Source organism: Mustela nivalis (genome assembly GCF_964662115.1).
Source record: "Mustela nivalis genome assembly, chromosome: 8".
NCBI classification, from domain to species: Eukaryota; Metazoa; Chordata; class Mammalia; order Carnivora; family Mustelidae; genus Mustela; species Mustela nivalis.
In genome coordinates this window covers 50,347,824-50,370,279 of record NC_139027.1, presented here as the reverse complement: position 1 = coordinate 50,370,279, position 22,456 = coordinate 50,347,824, and the positions used below count along the sequence as shown (strand labels likewise).

The window sequence follows — 22,456 nt, the reverse complement described above, 5'->3', positions numbered from 1 at the left end:
TTTTTTTTTTTTAAATGTGACATCAAGTCTTTTCCAGAACAAACCACAGCCCTAAACTAAATTGAAATAATAGTCAGGCTATATCACACACACACACACACACACACACACACCCCTTGTAATCTGTGAGCTCTTCTTGTTGGCCAAACCTGGCCAGCCTCCTGTCCCAAAACCTTGCTCTAACCATGCTGGACACCTCTGACCCCTTATGTGTTCTTAAAGAGATTGACTGACTGACTTATTGATTGATTTTGCTAAGCATTTCCCCTATGTCACTTACCAGGATCCTTATCAGAACTCTGGGACTCAGACAAAAGAGCGATTAGGTTCTGTATTTTACAAATGGGGAAACTGAGGCTTAGAGAAATTCAGTGATTTGCCTAAAGCTTTACAGCAAGCCAGAGAAAGTCAGAAAGATTTCCTGATTCCTGGCTTGAGGGCTCCAACTCTCTGATCTGAGGGCTCCCTTTTCCAGCTCATTCACTGGAGCACAAAGGAAGAGTCACACTCCATGCCCATTTCCAGGCATCTTCTACGCACCAGGTTCCATGGTGCTCTCAATGGAGAATACAGAAAGAGAGGAATATACAGCACTTAACCACAAAGACCAAACGAGAGAATGGATGAGAATATCCTTTATAACACCTGGCCGTGAAAATGACCAGACGGTTGAATCAGGTACTTAGGTATGTCAAGTGGATAAATGCAAACATCCCAACCAGAGCTCAGGAAGGAGAGATCAGTGTGCTCTGGCTGCTGAAGGAGGTGGTGGGACGGAGCGGAGGCGTGCACGCGTGTGTGTGTGTGTGCGCGCGTGTGCGTGGGGGGCGGCGAGAGTGCACGCTCACGGGAGCAGGAACAGCCAAGAGACTGGTCTCCTTAAAGGAGGAGGTTTGGAGAATCAGCAGACCTGGGAGGGTGAGGTTAGAGGCAGCGGAAAGTCTTGCTGCATTGGGCCCCCAAACAGGGCCCAGGGGAACCATCCGAGGCTGAAGCGAGGGGAACAGGGATCCCACTTTGCAGGTCCTACAGTCAGGCTGCCGGGGCCAGGAGCACATGGGTGCCAGCCCCGTTCCCTATTAGGCAACACGCAGCACCATCTGCACAGTCCCAGGAGCAAGAGCAGATATTTTATAACTTCCTTTTTTCTTTTTAAGTCGAAATTAAAAATAAATGTTCCTTCAGTTCTCAGATGTATATCTCTGGTGCAACCTGCCCACATTCCCGCACGCTGCCCTTTCCAGAACATGGCAGGGGAAAGGAGGAAAGAGATGGATAAAGAGAGGGAGCCAGTCCACCCGGCTTCAATGCCAGTGGGTTGCACCTCTTCCAAGAGGGAAACGCTTCAGGCGTGGCCGCGCAGACGGGTGGAGAGCGCCCAGAAAGCGGCTGGTACCAGGGAGAGTGGAAGGAGAGCCAACAGCCAGAATTTCCAGCCCAGCCTCCACCCGATCTTGCTGCAGGACCTTGGCCAAATCGCACATCCTATCTGTGCTCCCATTTATAGTTCGTAACACGGCTGGGGTCCCCTCCGCAGCTCCCGCCCCCTGGCAGCTGTCCTCTTCACACATCTGTCCGCTTTTGCTGCCTCCCTTTCCTCAAGTGGCCGGCCATGGGCCCTGGGGATTAACGCGCAGGCTCTGGTCACAGGAAGAGCTAGACTCAGATCCTGGTTCTAGGATTTACCAGCCACGTGACTGCACACAAGTTACTTGAGCTCTTTATGCCTCCATTTTTCCCCCCATCTGTTAAATGGCAACCGCCCTGGTACTTATCTGGATGACCATGGGGGGGAGGCAGGCACGGGAGGAATTTGGTCCAGTGTCTGCGTGCAGCAAGTACTCGTTAAGTATAAAGTGGAAGGCATCGTTCTTCTCCTCCTCTCTCACTCTTTTCTAGTTTTTGCCGGTCTCTCTTTTGTCTGACCTCCATGATCCGCGTTACATAATTGAGCATCATCTTGCCCCCATCATGTCTCCAACACAAGCCTCATCCCTCCAAGGATGGGGATCTCCTGAAGGTAGAATCAGGGCTTTTCTCTCCGATGTCCCCCAAAGTACTCAGCACCAAGCTGGGCCCACACTGTGTTGTACGTCCTAGAAGAATATTGCTAATTCATTATTAAGAACATTAAATCTTGGGGGCGCCTGGGTGGCTCAGTCAGTTAAGCATCTGACCCCTGATTTCGGCTCGGGTCATGATCTCAGGATGGTGGGATCGAGCCCCACATTGGGCTCCATGCTTGTGAGCAATTTGCTTCTCCCTCTCCTTCTACTCCTCCTCCCCCCACCTCTAACATAAATAAATACAGGGCGCCTGGGTGGCTCAGTGGGTTAAAGCCTCTGCCTTCAGCTCAGGTCATGATCCCAGGGTCCTGGGATCGAGCCCCACTTCGGGCTCTCTGCTCAGCAGGGAGCCTGCTTCTCCCTCTCTCTCTGCCTGCCTCTCTGCCTCCTTGTGATCTCTATCTGTCAAATAAATAAATAAAGTCTTTAAAAAAATACAATCTTAAAAAATAAGTAACATGAATTATTGGTCAGGGAAAACATCTGGGATGGGCTGTGACCATGACCACCACCACCAATTTCTTCCTTACTCCTTTTATTAAAGTCCGAATTGCACAGCGGTGTGGGCCTTTGGAGAGAGGGGCAGATTGAGTTTTTGGTCCCGATTCTTCACTCCTCCCTGCATTCATACCCGTGCCATGGGAAGAACGTATTTCCATGCTCTGGACCAGGGGCAAGTGGGAGGAGGTAGCGGCGCACCAGCCCGGAGCTCAGGCCGCAGAGGCCACTTGTGTTTCTGTTGGTCGTCTTGGGTGTCTAACATGGCCACGAGGAGACACACCCTGACTACTGTCCTGGTCTGAGGAGGGTAAAAGGCATGGGAAGCAAGGCACAGCCCATGGTGGATGACTCCCAGTTGACCCCAGGCCTGTAATGAGAAGCAGGACTGTCTCCGTCAAGCATGGTGTAGACCAGCTGAACCCCAGTAATTGCAGACCCGCTAAGAATAAATGCTTACAGTCGCCACGGAAATTCTGTGGGTATTTGCTACCCAGCACAGTCGTAGCAAAAGCTGTTTAATACAGGAGTTGCTATATATGAAGAGTGAATGTGCATGCTTTGTGGTCCAAAATTCTGTACTGTAACTAGTGCTCTTGAACTATGTCTTCACTAGTGATGTTGGTTCCTGAGCAGCCTAGCTTATCATTCCACCTGGTGACCAATCGCCCAACTCTGGGGCTGCCCCGGCCAGTCCAGGAAGAAGGGTGCTTTGGGCCTGAGCCTCATCACAGGACAGAATCCAGAATGGGCCAATGGCACCCATATAGCAAATGGCCCACAAGAAAAATCACATCTTCACTTCAGGACTCCTCCTTCAGAGGATTCTAACCTCTGCAGAGAGCTAAGGTCTCACTCGGAGAGACGGGCACCACCAGGTACCCTGAGCCACTTGGCCAGAGGTGGGCTGTGAACAGCAGAAGACAAAGACAGGGGAGCAGGGCCCCTGGTCACAATTCTGTGTCCTGTGATCCTGGGGCTCAGAAAGAGAGAACTGAGCAGCTCCCACTTCCTTGGCAGCCACCCATGCAACACTGACTCAAGGAATAGCAGAACGATGTTTTAAAAGTACAGAAGACCCAGGGAGGAAACTGTGTGTGTCAAAACAATCAGGTGGTGAAACCCACGTCAGGGGATGAGTACAGCACCGGGTCCAGCAACTGTCCCTGTCCGCCCCACCCCATCTCTACCTGCCTAATCCCTCCTCATTCTCTAGGTTTCAGCTTAGCTGTCACTTCCTCCAGGAAGCCCTCCCTGGCCCTTGAAGTGAGTGAGGTCCCCTGTCATACGCTCCCCCAGCACCCTGCCTGCCGTCTTTGCAGTGTTCATTTCAATAGTAAGAATCTGTTTAAAGTCTTTCTCAAGAGCTTCCAGAACCTTCAGAAGGGGTGCGAACATCAGCGTTCACTTATCACGTACCTGGGAGTCCTCACTGGTAAAGCGACGGGCCCCTGGCATCAGACCCGTTTCCTCCATCCTGACTCACTCAATTCGAAAAGGCTCCTCTTCATTTTTCAAAGACCTGCCACGGGCCCCAGTACTCAACAATGTGCCTGTTTTTTCCTTCTACTTTGTCTCCATCTTCTGATTTATGTGGCTAACGATCTGAAAAGTAACACTTCAGTGCATGAGGGGGTGATATTTAAAGGATCCCAACCAGTCAAAGAGAATATCTTTGGTCAAAGGAATGTTTGTCCCTGACCGGTCGATTCTAGCTTAACCGAGCAACACCTCTTGTGGGGTATAAACCAGGCCCAACTGACTGGTGGCAGGTTACAATGGAGGTAGGCCAGGAAGAAAATTGTGATTGGCATTTAAATGTGTGAAAAAGCAGAGTCTGGGATGAGGAGGGTTGGGAGACACCAGGAAGACTCTGGGACCCAGCCAAATCCTCACGCAAAGTGAACCCTCTGTGGTCTACCCTTCCCCCCTCCGGTGACGAAGTGACCTACACCAGCGCCTTCTGAGGTTTCTAAGTCCACGCACACAGCGGCCGTGTTCAAACCCACGGGGTTCAGCGCATAGAATCCCAGCTCTGAAGGTCCCAAGATAGGGATCTGGTTTGGAAGCGACGCAAGGGTCCTTGACTCACTGACTGGGTGCTCCGGTCTGCCCTTCTCAGTCTCCCGGCTGGAGAGGAGGGATGGGGGCCTTGAGCTCTGAGAGTTCCAAAATGACAGGGGGAAGGGAGAGGAGGACAGTGGAGTCACGGGAGGCTAGGAGCAGAGGAGGCAGGCACGGAGAGCCCCCAGGAGGAGCTCAAGCCCACAAGAGAAACCTAGCTCCTGGCATGTGAGAGATTCTAGAAGTCAAGGGTGCAGGGTACACTGGTGGAGAAGTGCAGGGAGGATAGAGCGGGGACCGCCACAGCAGCCCTGCCTCCCCCCAGCCACGCGTGCATGGAAGGGACAGTGCTGCGCACCACTTAGTGGAAACCTGGGAACAGAACTGCCCGACATAAGCAACAACAGTTGGCGGGGTTCTTTGGGGAAGGTACCCGAAGAAGAGGTGCCATGAACCGACCGCACTAGCCTCGGGAAGAGCCTTGGTGCACTGGCTTAGCCACCATGCTTGTGTATAAATTGGGATCTCTTTGCCACACACCGAAGGGGGAAAAGTTCCCATCTTCAAATGTTAAGCTTAAAATAAGACACTACATGGGTGCCAGTGGATCTGTGAAATCTGCTGACTAAACTGGCACCAGCCTCTGGGAGAAAACCAGCTCGCTTCTCCTGAGCTCCAGAGAGTGAGCGGGGTGGGGGTGGGGGGGCTCTCAGGCAAGGCGGGAACCACACGGGGGTCGAGCCCGGGATGCTCACCTAGGCAGGAAGCGTGGATGTTGTTTCCAGAAGCATGTCAGCTGAGGCATCTGCCAGCCTTAACCACCCCTCCCCTTCATCACTCAGGGACCCAGTTCCTAGCACATTCGCCAGCACCCCATTTCTATTTTGGTAAGCACTTGAGTGGCTTCTGCGTGTATATGTTTCTTACGTACTCTGTCACACCAGGGGCTTCCCTAAGGTGTGGACTGGAACCTTCACTCCCCTTCAGACCAGGCATTTGCTAAGATGTTCAATGCTGCCAGGTGCTGGCAGTTGGGGGAGGGGTGGTTCAGGGGAGCTGAAGTGGCCAGTGGGAGCGGGCTCTGGTAGAAGGGCTGGAACAGCCACAGTGAACCTTCCATACAAGGCCAGGCGGTGGTCTGGGAAGGAAAGGGACCATGAGCTCTAGGATTGCTGATCTGCATCGAAGGGCCAAGATAGAAGGCTGTGGATTCTCCTCATCCAATGACCCTTCTCAGGACCTGGTCTCTGGGCCAGCTATTCTGAATCCTGGAATATGAATATTTGGGACTAGGAAGTGGGGCTAGGTGAGCACTGTCGTTTTGCCTCCGGCAGCCACTGAAGCCTGCTGGGAGATGTCCTAGCTCATGCCGCCCATTCTCCTCCATCAAGTGTTCACACAGGAGCTCAGGGCCGGGGCACCCTATTCTCATACCCTACACATTCACTCACAGAAGGGACATTTGCTCTGGACTGGAAGAGGACTGGTCCTTGGAGGACATTCACAGCATCTGCTTCAGCAGTAAACCCCTGATGCACAAATGAGTGGACAGCACCTAAGTTCCCAGGATGCCTGCAAGGCTCTAGTGACCTGGAAATAACTGACTCGTCTTGGGCAGGAAGAAGAGAATAGAAAATGATGGGGTGCCATCAATCACACCTGGTGAGCCAGAGACAGTGCTGGTGTCCCTTGGGTTAGCTCTTTCATCCCAGTTTAGGAGAGCCATTGATTGCATAAGTAAGGGTCCATTTGGCCTCTTATGAGGAAATGAACCCCAAATTCAACTTCTCTGGTTTGGTAAAGAGACAATACTGCTAAGTGATGTATCTTTCTTTTTCAAGTGCTGATAGAATACTTATTGAAATTATTATGGCAGATTTTTTTGCCTACGTATCAACCATTCTTCCCCTTTTACTTAGTAATGGAGTCCCTATAGTTGGGACTATACTTACTATATTCATAGTATAGTATAGTATATATATAGTTAGTATATATATAGTATAGTATAGTATAGTCCCTATAGTTGGGGGATTCTACATGAAAGGTAAACAGAACTTCTGTGTGAGACTTTGAAGAAGTCTCCTTAAAGGGAACTGACTCAGTTGGGAAGGACATCCTTTTACTCCTCCCATCTTTCTCCTCCCTGTATGTAGATGTGATGGCTGGAACTCTGACAACGTACTGGGTTATGAGGTGATTCTGATGATGGTAGCCAGCACTGAGAATGGTGTAGAAAAATGGAAGTCGGGGTTCCTGGTAGCATTATGCGAATCTGCCTGCCTCTAAACTTCTTTGATGTGAGAGAGTAATAAATTATTTTATTTAAGCCACTGTTATTTTAAACTTTTTAATATGCAGATGGTCCTAATCCCAGCAGATCTAATCGTATAATATGTTACAAAGAAAACCACAATACAACTCAAATGGCAGAATTGTAGAGGTCATAACAAAATACAATAAAGTAGAAAACAATGAGAAAAGAATACATGTTAAAAGGCCAATCACTTGTGATTTAAAAAGTGTTCTTCTGGGGGCGTCTAGGTAGCTCCGTCAGTTAAGCACCTGACTCTTGATTTTGGCTCAGGTCATGACCTCAGAGCCATGAGATCAAGCCCCATGTCAGGTTCTGTGCTCAGCAGGGAGTCTGCTTGAGATTCCCTCCCCCAACTCCACCCCCACCACTCTCACTCACTCTCTAAATAAATAAAATCTTTTTAAAAAATAAAATAAAATGTGTTCTTCTGACTATCTAATTGATTAAAGAGGATTCAAATCTTTAATTCCAAACTCATTTAGAAAATAAAAACACAGATCACCATATATGACTACATATTAAATAAAGCCAGGTATTAGATTCAATCAGAAGCAAATTCACAGCCCTAAGCACTTTTTAAAAAAATATTTTATTTATTTATTTGACAGACAGAGATTACAAGTAGGTGGAGAGGCAGGCAGAGAGAGAGGAGGAAGCAGGCTCTTTGCTGAGCAGAGAGCCCGATGTGGGGGCTCAATCCCAGGACACTGGGAATCATGACCTGAGCTGAAGGCAGAGGCTTTAAGCCACTAAGCCACCCAGGCGCCCCGCTAAGCACTTTTATTAGAAAGAAAGACTGAGAATAAATAAAGCATTCAAGGTAAAAAGTAAAAAACAACAACAAACAAACCAAAACAACAACAACAAAAATCCCACAAACATACCAAAGAAAAGAGAAAAGGATATTACAAAACAAAAGCAGAAATGAATCAATTAGGAAATGGAAACAGAAGAACTGATAAATACATCCAAGAGCTGGTTCTGGGACGTGACTCACACAAATCTGCTTATTCTAATAAAGGAGACGGAGGTGAAAAGGGGGACAGGACTCAAAACCAATCCAAGGAAAGGTCATTATATATTTTTTACAGATTTTCTTTATTTATTTTACTTAATTTTACAAAGATTTTATTTATTTATCAGAGAGAGAGAGAGCACAAGCAGGGGGAGTGGCAGGCAGAGGAAGAAGCAGGCTCTCTGCTGCTCAAGGAGCCCAATGTGGGGCTTGATCCCAGGACCCTGGGATCATGACCTGAGCAGAAAGCAGATGATTACACCACTGAGCCACCCAGACGTCCCTTATTTATTTATTTCAGAAAGAGAGAGAACATGGAGGGGGAGAGAGAGAATCCCACCAGATTCTGAACTGAGCTTGGAGCCCAATGTGGGGCTCAATCTCGGGACACTCAAATAATGATCTGAGCTGAAATGAAGGGTCAAACGCTCAACTGACCGAGCCACGCAGGCACCCCTGGGAAGAACATTATATTTAAAAACATCAACATTAGAACTTTCTACAACAAAGACACCAAAGAGTGAAGAGGAAATAGGGAGAAGAGATTTACAATGTGTATATTTCAAAGGATTATTATCTAAATATATAAAGAACTCTTACAAATCAATTAGGAAAATACAACTAATGGAAGAATGGACAGGATGTGAACAGGTAATTCACAGAAGAGGAAGTATAAATGGTAAATAAATAGATGAAAAGCAGCATAATCTTTTTGGTATTCGGGGAAATAAAAATTAAAACCATAGTGAGATGCTACCTTTCTCCCATGGGTTGGCATACTGAAAAGTCTAAAAATATGAATACCAATGTTACGTAAAATAGCTATCAAAAATGTAAACAGCACAGCCATTTACACAGCAAATTCACTTTCTAGAATGGGTCTCTGAGCAGTCTTCATACTTGTGCAAAAAGAAGTTCGCAAGGATTTTTCACAACACTGTTATTTCTAATAGCAAATAATCAGAAACAACCAAAATCCATCACTGGGGAGAGAATACTACTCAGCAGGAAGAAACGAAGGAATGAAGCAGATCTTTATGTAGGCAAACTGCTAAGTGTAATAAGGTAATTCTAGATAAATAGGCATACTATTGTATTTTTAATGGAAAAAAAATACAAAACAAAAGAGAATGTTTAAATGTATGCGAATGCCTAGAAAAAAGCCTAAAAGTTCACACCAAAGTTCTAACAGAGGTTACTTCTGGGAGCAGATTTGGGGTTGAGCCTTGTCAGGGGAATTTCTATGTTTTTTTTGGTATTGTTTGAATTCTAGAGCTGAGAGAACATATTCATGTATTACTTGTATAACTTTTAAAATATTCTTTAAAAAAGTCTTGGTGGTATTTTTGAATTCTAAAGAACATATTCATGTATTACTTGTATAATTTTATAAAATATACAGAGGAGATTTTTTTAAATCCTGAGGATATTTCTGAATTCCAAAGATAAAGAGGAAAAATACCAAAAGATCCCAAGGGGAGTGGGGGAGGTTTACCTACAAAGGAAAAGAGAATCAGGCCAACTATTGTTCATGTATGAGAGAGAGAAAAAAGACATTTCCAGATATGCAAGGACTCAAAAAGTATATTGCCCACACACTCTGAATATTATTCAAAGAAGTGCTCCAGCCAAACATAGAATACACACACACACACACACACACACACACTGAGCCCAAATAATTGTGAAGTTTCATACAGGTGTTAATTAAGCAAGGATTCAAAAATCTGATGAAATTTCAAATTATTTCCAAAATCTTGGCAGGTGTGTATGGGTAAAATGGTAGAGGGTGCAGTAAAACAGTATGTTAAAAGTCTCTTCCTGGGGCACCTGGGTGGTTCAGTCGTTTAAGCTTCTCATGGGTTATGGGATTGCACCTCGAGAAGCACTCTGCACCCAGAGGGAAGTCGGCTTGAAGATTCTCTCCCTCTATGCCTCCCCCAACTCACATGCACACACTCTCTCCTTCTCAAATAAGTAAACGAATCTTTTAGAAGTCTCTTCGTATGTGGGGAGGGTTGAGAAGGTCATATTTATTATTCAATTATTGATATTGATAGGGTAAATGTAATGGAACCAGTACGTAAAATACTACAGATCAATAGTAATTACAGAAAAGTCAGATGTTTCCCCTTTCAAACCACTTAAGAAACCAAAGGACCACTGAAAAGATCACTCCAGCACAAATCGGGAAAAGAAGTAAAAACGATAGCAAAGCTTAGTAAACCAACCAACCAAACACTCGAAGGCTGGGATAAGTGGTCACGATAACCAGGGGCAGAACAAATATGAATGTGTTCCATTTATTATTAAAATTAAAGACCAGGGGTGCCTGGGTGGCTCCGTCGTGAAGCATCTGCCTTCAGCTCAGGTCATGATCCCAGGTCCCGGGATGGAGCCCCACATCAGGCTCCCGGCTCAGCAGGAAGCCTTCTTCCCCCTCTCCCACCTCCCTTGCTTGTGTTCCCTCTCTCGCTGTGTCTCTCTCTGTCAAATAAATACATAAAATCTTTTTTTAAAAAATTGAAAGACCATATTTCTCACACTAGGGCAAAGAAGTAAAATTCAGCGATAGTTTGTCAGAAGACATAGAATACAAAATGACACAGAAATCAAACGTCACTCATATAAAGGTGTAGGCAATGATTTACAAGGTGAATAAACAAAACAGGAACGGAAACATTGATATCAGATGAAGTAGAATTCAAGACAATATTCACTGAAACGGAGATCTTTGTGCATGCGTGAGTGAGGCAGACTGAGAGATGCTACCATTCGTCACCACGCGACACTATCACAACACCACTGACTACATTCCCTGCACTGTGACTTTCACTCCCAGGACTCAATCATTCGGAAACTGGAAGCCTGTATCTCCCACTCCCCTTCACCCATTTTGCCCATTCCCCCACCCCCTTCCTCTGGCTAGTAATCAGTTTGTTCTCTATATTTATAGGTCTGCTTCTGCTGTTTGGCTATTCATTTGTTTTGTTTTGTTAGATTCCACATATAAGTGACATCATATGATGTTTGTCTTTCTCTGTCTGACTTACTTCACTTTGCATAATACTTTCTAAAGGTCCCTTTATGTTGTCACAAATGGCAAGATCTCATCCTTTTTATGGCTAAGTAATGTTCCATGATGTGTTCCATGGCATATTTTCCATACACACACACACACACACACACACACACACATATAAATATATATTCCATGGCATGTATGTATGTGTGTGTGTGTGTGTATGTACATACACCACATCTTCCTTACCCATTCTTCTATGGACGGACACTTGAATTGCTTCTGTATCTTGGCTATTATAAATAATGCTGCAATAAACATAGGACTACATGTATCTTTTTGAATTAGTGTTTTCATTTTCTTTAGGTTAACAGAATTACTGGATTATACGGTACTTCTATTTTTAACTTTTTGAGGAACCTCCACACTGTCTTCTGCAGTAGCTGTACCAGTCTACATTACCACCAACAGTGCATGAGGGGTCCTCTTTCTCCACATCCTCGCCAACACTTGCTATTTCATCTTTTTGATTCTAGCTATTCTGACAGGTGTGAGGTGATATCTCACTGTGGTTTTGATCTGCATTTCCCTGAGAATGAGTGATGTTGAGCATCCTTTCATATGTCTGTTGGCCATCTGCATGTCTTCTTTAGAAAAATGTCTATTCAGGTCCTCTGGCCATGTTCTAATTGGATTATTTGGTTTCTGGTGTTGAGTCATGTAAGTATTTTATATATTTTGGATATTAATACCTTATCGGATGTATCATTTGCAAATATCTTCTCCCATTTGGTAGGCTGCCTTTTAGTTCTGTTGATTTTCTTTGTTGTACAGAAACTTCTTATTTTGATGTAGTCCCAATAGTTTATTTTTGCTTTTGTTTCCCTTGTCTCAGGAGACAAACCTTGAGAAATGTTGCTCCGATACGTTATAGTTTTAAGTGCAATTGTAAATGCTTTTTTAAAAAAAATATCATGTTCTAAATGTTTTCTATAGGTTCATGGGCCTCCAAAAATTTTTTTATACTGGTCTAACATCCAGATATCTTTTAAAAATAGTAGATCTTTTTTTTTTTTTTAGATTTTATTTATTTATTTGACAGAGAAAGAGAGAGAGAGATCATAAGTAGGCATAGAGGCAGGCAGAGAGAGAGGGGGAAGCAGGCTCCCTGCCGAGCAGAAGGTCTGATGCAATGCAGGGCTCCATCTCAGGACCCTGGGATCATGACCTGAGCCAAAGTCAGAGTTAGCTTAACACACTGAGCCACCTAGGAGCCCCTAAAATAGTAGTTCTGGTCTCTAGTAGTCCTTAGTCTCCCAGGAAAATGTTGGAAATGGGTATTCTTATGCTGTTCCAGACATTAAGAATTTACCTTTATCTGTTTTATCTTTAAGGACGGTGCTTGCTTTGGGATTGGGATTTTATTTTTTTGATAAACCTCTGAGTTAACAAAGTTCCCGTCTGAATCTAACCCACTCTTTTAAAAAAAAGTCATAAATGGAGTTATGTTTTATCTTAACAAATGATTTTTCTAAATCTACCAGGATTATCACATTTCTTCTTCCATTTCCATTAATGTGACGAACTATACTAATACATTCTCTAATATTACCATTCTTGGTAAAAATTATTTGGTGGTGATGGGGCGCCTGGATAGCTCAGTGGGTTAAAAATTATTTGGTGATGAACATGTTTTAATGCATTGCTGGATTCAACTTGTTATTTCACTTAGACTCCTAGATGCAATTTCATAAGTGATATTAGCCTATAATTTTTCTTTCTTCAATTTACTTCTTTGGTATTTGTCTCAAAGTGCCTCATAGATGAATTGGGAGACATTTCCTCTTTTTCTTTCTTTCTTTTTTTTTAAGATTTTATATCTTTATTTGAGAGAGAGAGACAGAGGGAACATAAGCAGGGCAGAGGGAGAGGGAAAAGCAGGCTCCCCGCTGAGTCGGGAGCCCGTGCGGGGCTCAATCCCAGGTTCCTGGGATCATGACCTAAGCGGAAGACAGAGCAAGACACAGGGAGAGAGAATGAACCCAAGCAGGGGGAGTGGGAGAGAGAGAAGCAGGCTTCCCGCCGAGCAGGGAGCGCCATGCAGGCCTCATCCCAGGAGACTGGGATCATGACCTGAGCTGAAGGCAGACGTTTCATGAATTAGCCACCCAGGCGCCCCACATTTCCTCTTTTTAATTCTCTTTTAGGAGTTAAACAAAAATTGAGTTTGGCTATTATTCCAAGAGTGGTCACCGGGAAGACTGTGGGCGTCTATTAGTGATGTTTGTTTGTTTGTTCTTTGGTGCATGTATTTTAAACAACTGATTTAATTTCTCTCTATTCATAGTCTATTCAAACTCGATATTTCCTCTTGGCGATCTCTGGGAAGCTATACTTCCTCAGAAAGGTGTCCTGTTCTTATATGTCTTCAAATTTATTACCCCAGATCGTTCAGTGTGTTCTGGTTTTAAACTCCTATTGTATCTATAGTTATTGTACATTTTTTTCCTAATATGTTTATTTGCATCTTCTTTTTTCTTGCTCAGTGGTTCCAGAAATGTCTATTTAATTAGTCATTTCACAGAAGTTAGAAATTTACCCTCAAGATATATCTCTAACAGCATCAAAACAATATGCCCAGGATTACCCATTCTGGCATTCTTCATAATAGCAAAACAGTGGAAATAGTCTCAACTTCCATATGCAAGAAATTAGCGGAATCAATTATGTACTTGCACATAGTAGACTACCATATAGCTATTAAAAAAAAAAAAAGAATGAAGACCTCTATAAACTGATGGGTCATGATTTCCAGAATATGTCATTAAGTGGGAAAAAACACTGTGCACAGAGTCTTGCAGAATGCGACCTTTTGTATAAGAAAAAAGGGGAAATATGTTTGCATCTGCTCATTTTTAGAAAAAGAAATAAGGACAAAATTGTTTACCCACAGAGGATGGGTGGGGAGGAGATAAAAGGGATAAGGAGGGGAATGGAATTTGCATCATGCTTTTTTTTTTTAAGATTTTATTTATTTATTTGACAGAGATCACAAGTAGGCAGAGAGGCAGGCAGAAAGAGAGGAGGAAGCAGGCTCCCCACTGAGCAGAGAGCCCGATGTGGGACTCGATCCCGGGACCCTGAGATCATGACCTGAGCGGAAGGCAGCGGCTTAATGCACTGAGCCACCCAGGCACCCCTGAATCATGCCTTTTTAATGTAGCTCTGACTTTTGAATGATGTTAATATTTTACAAGTTTCAAAAAAAAAAACAGATCAGGAGCGCCTGGGTGGCTCAGTGGGTTAAGCCTCTGCCTTCAGCTCAGGTCATGGTCCCAGGGTCCTGGGATCGATCCCCACATCGGGCTCTCTGCTCAGAGGGAAACCTGCTTCTCCCTCTAACCCTCTCCTTCTCATGCACTCTATCTTTCTCATTCTCTCTCTCTCAAATAAATAAAATCTTAAAAAAAAAATCAATAAGAAGGAGGAAGCAACTAAAACCGAACGCCAACAACAAATAAACCCAACTGTATATCAAACAAATAACAACCACACAGAAGAAACACACAATTCAAATAACTTTTGAACACAATTCTCTGTATACCCTCAGTAGGATATATTCTAAGAACGTCAAAGAAATCTCAAGTTAATACACTTAGTGGGGGTAGGGCTGATGTAGCAATTCTGAAATGCTCTCATCTGTGTATAAGACTCGGTAAGCGAGTACATATATGGTTGTTGGATTCTCATTCAGGGAGAAGGGAGACAGAAATACGGGATGGGAGGAGTGCGAGACGGCTAAGATGCTGGACTGGAATTACTGGCACGAACTCATCATTCTGAAGTCATATCTCCTAAGTATGAATGCTAAGAGGGCCTAGAAACAATGACTCTCCAGTAACGGTGAGCGCACCTCACATCCAGATCTTGGTGTCCAAACACCATTCTCCCCTGAACGGAACGAGAGCGCTTTGGTGAAACACACGATTCCAGGACTGGGGCTCAGCAAGTACAAGATGGGTCTGGAACACCCACACCTCGTGCCAGGAAGTTTTGAAGTTCTCAGAGGAAACGGAAGACACATCATATGGACAGAGAAATAGCTCTAAAGGGTTCCTAATCGTCACATTTGGCACAATGTGTATATCAACATGAATAATAACAGAAGTAAATTGTTACTGAATCAAAAAAATTGCCCTGAACATACTGATCATTGTAAAAACATTAAAGGGGGAGGCAGAAGGGGGAAAACTCTTATTCACAGGAGAGGGCCTGCCCATAAATATAGAAAGAATGATATCTGTGAAATACATGGGAAATACTGCAACTAGGTGACAACTCTCTTCCCAGTTAGATTTTCACTCATGGTTTTAGTATCTGTTGGTCATTCTTTTGTTTTTCAACTTTATGCTAATAGGAAGAAAGCAACGATTAACATTTATGTACTCCTTCTCTTGAAGTAAATGCCCAAAATCACAGTTACTGGCTCACACTGGATATTAATGTATGTTTCACTTCACAAGAGACCACACAACACTTCACACACACCCCCGTCCTGATCACAGATCTAGGATCGAGAGCTGCCTTCGGTGGTTCTCTAATCCTGTGGTATCATCTGGGAGAAATGAGGGGAAACAGCCTCTAAAAGACTTGTACAATCACATTCAAAGCTACACTGCTTGTTGTGTGAACTCCAAACTGGAACCAGCCCCAGGGTTCACCCAAAGTAGGATGGATAAATTTTGATATAGTTGTAACAACAGGGCTACGAATCCATCAGCTATGAGAAATGACTACGACATGCAACAACACGGATGAGTCTCACCATGTTGAGTGAAGGGAGCCAGACCCAGACAGGGACGTCCTGATGATTCACTTACATAACAGTCAGTAACAGGCCGGACGGGAACGCAGTGGGGGAAGTCAGAAAAGTGATTCCCTGGGGGACTGGGGGCTGTGGGAGAGGGTGCTGAGGGCTGCTAATGCTCTAACCCTACCTCAGTGAGCCTTACTTGTGTTTGCTTTGTAAAACCCTACCATGCTATATATTAGTTTTGCTCTAATATATATATATATATATATATATATGTATATATATATATATATATATATTTTTTTTTTTTTTTTAAACAGAACAAACCTAACCCTGATTCCAGAACTAAGCAAAAAGAATACTGACTCCTTTCTGAGTTCTTTTTAAAGTTTAGGTTTCAGAAGGCATGCTTATTTTCTGACTTCCTAAGTTTTTCGGAAAACTAGCCTGTGACTAGCAAGTCCTGGTGACGATACTCGGGATGGCAGCCGGCAGGGAGAATGCACCTTGAGGCTCTGTGTTGGCTGCATGTGGGCACGCACGCCTTTATGGAAAGAAACTGGACAATACGCATCAAGAGAAAGAAAAAGACTTAAACGCCACTTTATCTGATAATTCCCCTCCAGGAATCTGTCCTCAATCAATATCTCAAATATTTATGACCAATGCTGTAAAGTTATACATTAAAAAAATGTTTTAGAGAAGAAAACCCTTTGCAGGTGATACTTACAATTGGCGTTCCAAAAGGAATGTAACCTGAAGGGGGGAAAGAAGAGAGTCAGGTCTTCCGGTCCCACCGTAGCCATCCTACCCACCACTCGACAGAGACACTGGAAGAGGCTTCTGGGTTTACTCTGGTCGGTGGCCCTGATGAGGCTCCTCCAGCCCCCAAACTTTTTCCTGGCTCAGCCCTCCCCAGGATAGAGGGCTCCCCTGTGTCCCTCTGCCGCCCTCTCTCTGTCCCCCTTTAGCCAGACACTTCTCACTCCCCTCTAAAACTCAGGGACCCATTGCCAAGGGCAGGCTGCCCACTGCTGGCGGGTCATCACGCTATACTCAGTGTTCCTCCCATGATTTCCCCCATGAGGTATGACATTCCTGGCCCACACCCACTCCACATACTCCACAGCTTCCAAAGGCTCTGGAATGTTCTCTTTCTCTGACCTTGCCTTTCTAGCACACATCCTTACTTCCCCGGCATCATGACCAATTCTGGAAAGGGAACTCCCCACACACTAACCCTAACTCTAACTCCGTAACCCTAACCCAAACCCTCTACATGCCAGAGGTCCTCTGTAACTTTCTCGTACCCTGGCCAGACACCCTGAGGAGGGCAAGATAGAGCACCTTTTCCTCACTGCTCACTGCCCCCACGCTGTGGGAGGCTCCCTCCACAGCCCCCACTCTGCTGTCACTGGGCAGCCTCGGGTCCCTGACCTCTGACTTATGGCAGTCAGTCAGCTGGGGGAGGGACCACAGACAACCACGCTTATCTGAGTCGTCTAAAGCAAGGGTTCGTGAACTGTCACTCTGCTGCCCACATTCCTCTGGAGACAGATCCAAGGTTTGATGGGAGTGTGACAAAAGAGAATCCAGGCCCCAGGTGAGAGGTTGCTGTGGCCACGTGCAGGGACTGTGTGCACCAACAGCCACAGCTACAAGACACTTGAGGCTGTGGTGCCTGGGACCCCCTCACGGCCAAGCACGGAGGCTCAGGGGGCACTCACTGCCTCAGTGGGCACAATGGTGTCACGTGCTTGTGTGTTCTGTCACCCACATGAGGTCAGGCTCCCTGGGCGTGAGGATCCTGACTGAGCCAGCTGAGAACAGCCCCCGAGGGAGAACCTTTCTCTAGTCCCCTGAGGATTTTCTGAGGCAGCAGCCAGCAGCCCTCCCCGAAATCCTGCCAGAGTGCCCTAGTGCACTGAGAAATGTCACGGAGTAGGCCTCAGCACTCTGGTGTGACGCTGACCTCCACTGTGTGACTCTGGACAAGGCCTGGAGCCTCTCGAAACTACAGGCAGGATGGACAGCTGGCCCCGGGCTCAGGGCGTGCAAGCGCCCTCTAGACTATGAAGCTGGGCATACAGAGCTCTCCATCTCGTGACCCCAGGGCAGGGACTTTCTGGTGGCAGGGATCTTCTGCTCACTCCCCCATGCCACCCCCTCCGCCACCGGTCTCCACAGAACAGGGATCCACCTCCCATGGATGGGCATTCGTGCCAACGCAGCATTCTGGAGTAGAGGGGGGCCTGGGGATTAAGCACCTTTAAGGGAGCGTGGTTTGGAGGGGAAGAGCACGATATGCACAGGGAAAGTTAGGGAGGAATGACTCACAGAAAGCAGGGCCTGCCCAACTCCACCTCCAGTGTCACCTGAGGCTGTCGCTAAGTAGTATCTAACTAGCTGGGGGCACCCAATTTCCCCCATGGAGGCCTCCGCTCCACCCCCACCACTCAGGCAGAAGAGGAAGACGGGCACATTTTTTTTTTTTTTTTAAAGCCCCATAGGTGATTCTGAGGCCTGGCCAGAGGTCTGTAAAGTTGAGCCAAGGGGAACATGCAGGGGAAAACGTGGCTCGGCGCGTCACAGGTTCCGTCCCTCCATGGACTGCGGCCCCTGGGTGCTCCCAGAGCTGGGACCATGGTCAGCACCTGAGGCTGGGCAGAATCAGAAGGGTCCCATGGGCTTACCTGACATTCTGAAGGGCATGAAGATCTTCTCATTGGTATCTGGGTGTAGAATAGCCTGGCAAGAGCAGGGAACAAGGCATAGGGTGACTGTGGGGAGGGGAGGGGAGTGGACAGGGGGACAAGAGAGGGAGGAAAGAGGGAGTCCCCAAGGACTGGCCGGTGAGTCCTTTCCCACCATTCAAGGCAAGAGAACACCAGAACATGGGCCCCCAACAGGACTTTTCCTGACACTCACTCAAAGCTGAATGCAAGGGAGTGGGACTACGTCTATCTGGCAGATCCTCTGTCCCCGGGGCCTGGTATTTGGTAGGCATGTAAAGATTTTGTGGAAGGCCCCCACAGGGAAGGAGCTCAGGGGCCCAGGGAAAGGCAAGGGGCCTGAGTTCTGGCAGTCAGAAACTCGGGCCCTGGCTATGGGGGAAGGAGAAAGGGCAAGGCAGCTGGGCTGGCTAATGGGGCACAACCGTGAATCCCCAGGGCAGAGCAGGCCAAGGGAAGGGAACAAATCCAAAATAGAATTACCTGCTTGATTTTCTGTGCACTCCAGAGCTGCAAGGAAGGAACGATGGGAGAGAGAGAGAGGGGAGGGGGAAGAAGGAAAAGAAAATAAAGGACAAAAATTAAAAGCCCGTATCAATTAACAGTCTCATAAACTACATTTTTTAACCAAGAGATCTAGCCCCAAAGGGTACAAGAGGCTCAGGCTGCCCTGGCACCCCCAAGCCTGGCGGCTTCCCTGGAGCTGTGGCATCAGGCATCCCAGGACAGCAGAACCAGGGGATCTCACGCAGACCATGCAAAACAAGGGTTCTCTCCTCTGGCCGTGCTGTAAAGCTACTTGAAAAATTCGTCCACCAATGTTCTAGTTGATTCTAAGGTACAGCCAGGTATGAAGCCCTGATTTGAATCAAGACACTTCCATTGTCTCCCGGAATCACTAGAAGCATCATAGCATGAGTTCTTCAAAGCTGGATGGACTGCCCAGATTCCTGGCTTTGCCCCTCCTTCCTCTGAGCCTCCATTTCCTCACCTGCAAAATGGGGTAATAGCGGTGCCTCCACCATCACGGAAGAGGTCTGGGAAAGGTGCCTGAAGCAGTGCTCGGCACAGCTAACCGCTGCTAACCGCTGTGGGTATTATTATCCCTATTGTTGTGGTTCTTGTAAGAAGGTTGCAAGAGGAAGAAAGTTGCTTTCAAACGAGTGGTGAGGTTGTCTCTCCCACACGGGCGTGGTAGACAGGCTGGACCGACAGAACCATTCCCAATTCCTTCAAACGATATCAATACTGAATCTCACCGAGTCTAAGATATCACTGATCCTAAGAGGTATTGTCATGTGCCAGTGAGAAGGAAAACTATAAACCATCCCAAGACCTCCATCCATTAAGACTCATCCATTTGAGAGACGTTAAAATGTGGTAAGATGAAATGTTTAGAATCAAGAAAACGTAGTAAATAAAAATGTGCATGTGGGCAACGCAAAGGCAATGCATTTTTTTAAAGATTTTATTTATTTATTTGACAGACAGAGATCACAAGTAGGCAGAGAGGTAGGCAGAGAAAGAGATGGGGAAGCAGGCTCCCCGCTGAGCAGAGAGCCCAACGCAGAGCTCGATCCCAGGACCCTGAGATCAAGACCTGGGCAGAAGGCAGAGGCTTAACCCACTGAACCACCCAGGCACCCCAAAGGCAGTGCATTTTTAAAGGAGCAAGAAGGTATGAGGGGAGAGGGAAGAGGTGGCCAGCAGTTGAAGTTGGTTTTAACAACAGCACAGTTCAGTTACGCTTCAGTTACGTGGCAATGTCATCTGGAATATAAATGAAGCAGCAGAAGGCCGCTGGGTAGCAGAAACAGAAGCATAAGATTGAGGAGCTCACGTTTATGCATTTTACTTCCATCAGAGTCCCTAAACCCTTCATTCGCAGCCTAATTACCCTGACATGTTACAAACATATTTGATTTTTTTATGATTCCAGACCAATGAAGATTAGAAGTGGTCAATTTAAAAAATTCTAAGTATGGAAAAAGGGGACAGAAGGGAGAAAAACCAAATGCAGAATCCTGTTACCAAAGACACCAACAAATCAGAGCGCAACAGCAAAGAGGTAAAATGAAGTGATAAAAGGCTGGTCCCCTTTGCCCAGGAAGTGCCTTTATGCAGTGCATCTCCAATCCCAGCACCACCTTCGGTGCAACCCCAGGCCCTGTGCACAGACTCCTGACATCCCGTATTTCCCACCTAGGATTCGAAGCTCCCATTTCTGGGTCCAGCTCCTTGGAGGGAGGGGCTTGTCCTCCAAGGCTGTCCCCCCGACCCCCCCCCCGGCATCTCCCACAGGGCTGAGCACACCGAAAATCTAAAGCTATTCTAAAAATAAAATTTTATTTAAAAAAAAATGTAAGATCTCATACAATACTAAAAGAAAGAGAGAAAGAGAAAAAGAAAGAAAGGGAGGGAGGAAGGAGAAAAGAAGGAGGGAAGGGAGGGAGAGAGAGAAAGAGAAAAAGAGAAAGAAGGAAAAATTCCCCATTATTCTGAGGAACAACCTGAGCAGCAAACATGGGTCTAAGACAACAAAGAACAGTGTAAAGAACAGGTATTTAAATCAGGCGGGCCTGTGTTCACATCACTTACTGGATGTGTGGCACTGGGCCAATTACTTCGCCTGTGTGCCTCCGTGTCTCCATTAGTACAATGGAGGTTTGTAACAGGAGGGCAGAACCACACTGGTGGTTCACACTGGTTGCTCCACGGCAGGGTGCATTTCCCTCTGGGCACACGCGAAGCCCGCATCCCCAGCCCCCCTCACCGTCAGGAAGGCTCATATGAGGGGTGCTGTCGTGTGGGGGTAGAGGTGACATTGGCCAGCCTCCCGTGGAGGATCCACGGGAGGCTGGCGGGGCAGCACAGCCATGAGGGGAAAGGAGCCCAGTGTCCGAGCAGCAGTGAAGGAGAGAAACAGACCTTAGTGTGTAAGTTCCTGAAATCTGGGGCTGTTGGTCACAGTGCCTGGCTCACCCGAACACCGAGGTTTAGATGAGATGTGTGTATCTAGAATACTCAGGCTGCAGAACATGCTTCGTGAAAGCCTCAAACAGAGAAGTCATTCAAGTAAGCAATATATTTTTTAATGGACTTATTTTTCAAAGCAGTTTCATCTCTAGTGTCTTATTCCTACAACACGCCAGGGAGGTGGACAGATTATTTTCAGACAAACCAACTCATCTGCAAGAGATTGCGTAACTCAGCAGGGTCCTAGGGGCTGGTGGCAGGATGGAGATGGGCCCCCTCAGGCCTCCTGGCATCCAGGCTTATGTGCTCCCTACTCTCCAGAGGCTTCTGGGGCAGACTGATGCCTGGACAGGCCAGAGTGGCTGCCAGGTCTGAGGCACAAGAGGAGGAGGAGGGTTAACCGACATCCTCCTGGGGTCCCCAAAACTCCTCCTTGCAGCCAGGGGTGGGGGGGCTAGTGTCCCTCGCCAGTCCCTCCTGTTCCCCTCCTGCCCAAGTTAGACTGAGCGGCACAGAGCTGGCAACCCATGACCACGACCAAGCCCCTCAAGTTCAAGGACTGCCCCCTCCACCCCCCAAGGCCAGAGACCCAGTGCTACAGACGCATTCCCCATCCTGCAGTGACCCCCCTGACACCCACAAGCCCAGGACAGGCCATTGCCACAGAGACAGGCGATGACATGGCTTAACACGCTAATTCCATGCTTCTCCCTTTGGCTGAGCACCTTCCTTCCCCTTACTTATTTGGTTCTCACACTTGGAAACCTGTCCTATAGGCCAGGTGAGGAAACCACAGCTCGGAGCCACCTCCAAGGTGGCAGCACCAGAAGGACAGCTCGTGACCTCAGACTCAGATGTATTCATCCTCACTCATTCATTCACATTTAATGCACAAGCGGGATGTGTCGGGCCCCCTCCTGAGGGCTTTGTAACTCCTGACGTATCCAATCTCCTCA

The 22,456-nt window shown here is 46.6% G+C and overlaps 1 protein-coding gene across 7 annotated transcripts in view; it reads right to left on the bottom strand.

Moving 5' to 3' along the window:
- The window catches only part of SFXN5 (sideroflexin 5), a 136,696-nt gene that overhangs the window by 78,945 nt on the left and 35,295 nt on the right, over positions 1 to 22,456 (bottom strand). For all 7 annotated transcript variants that reach the window (XM_082745584.1, XM_082745587.1, XM_082745586.1 and 4 more), the window contains exons 4-6: positions 19,008 to 19,034; positions 18,486 to 18,540; positions 16,523 to 16,548 (exon numbers count right to left, since the gene is read on the bottom strand). In XM_082745584.1, the coding sequence (XP_082601710.1) occupies positions 16,523 to 16,548; positions 18,486 to 18,540; positions 19,008 to 19,034 (108 nt within the window). The remainder of the gene's footprint in view (positions 1 to 16,522; positions 16,549 to 18,485; positions 18,541 to 19,007; positions 19,035 to 22,456) is intronic.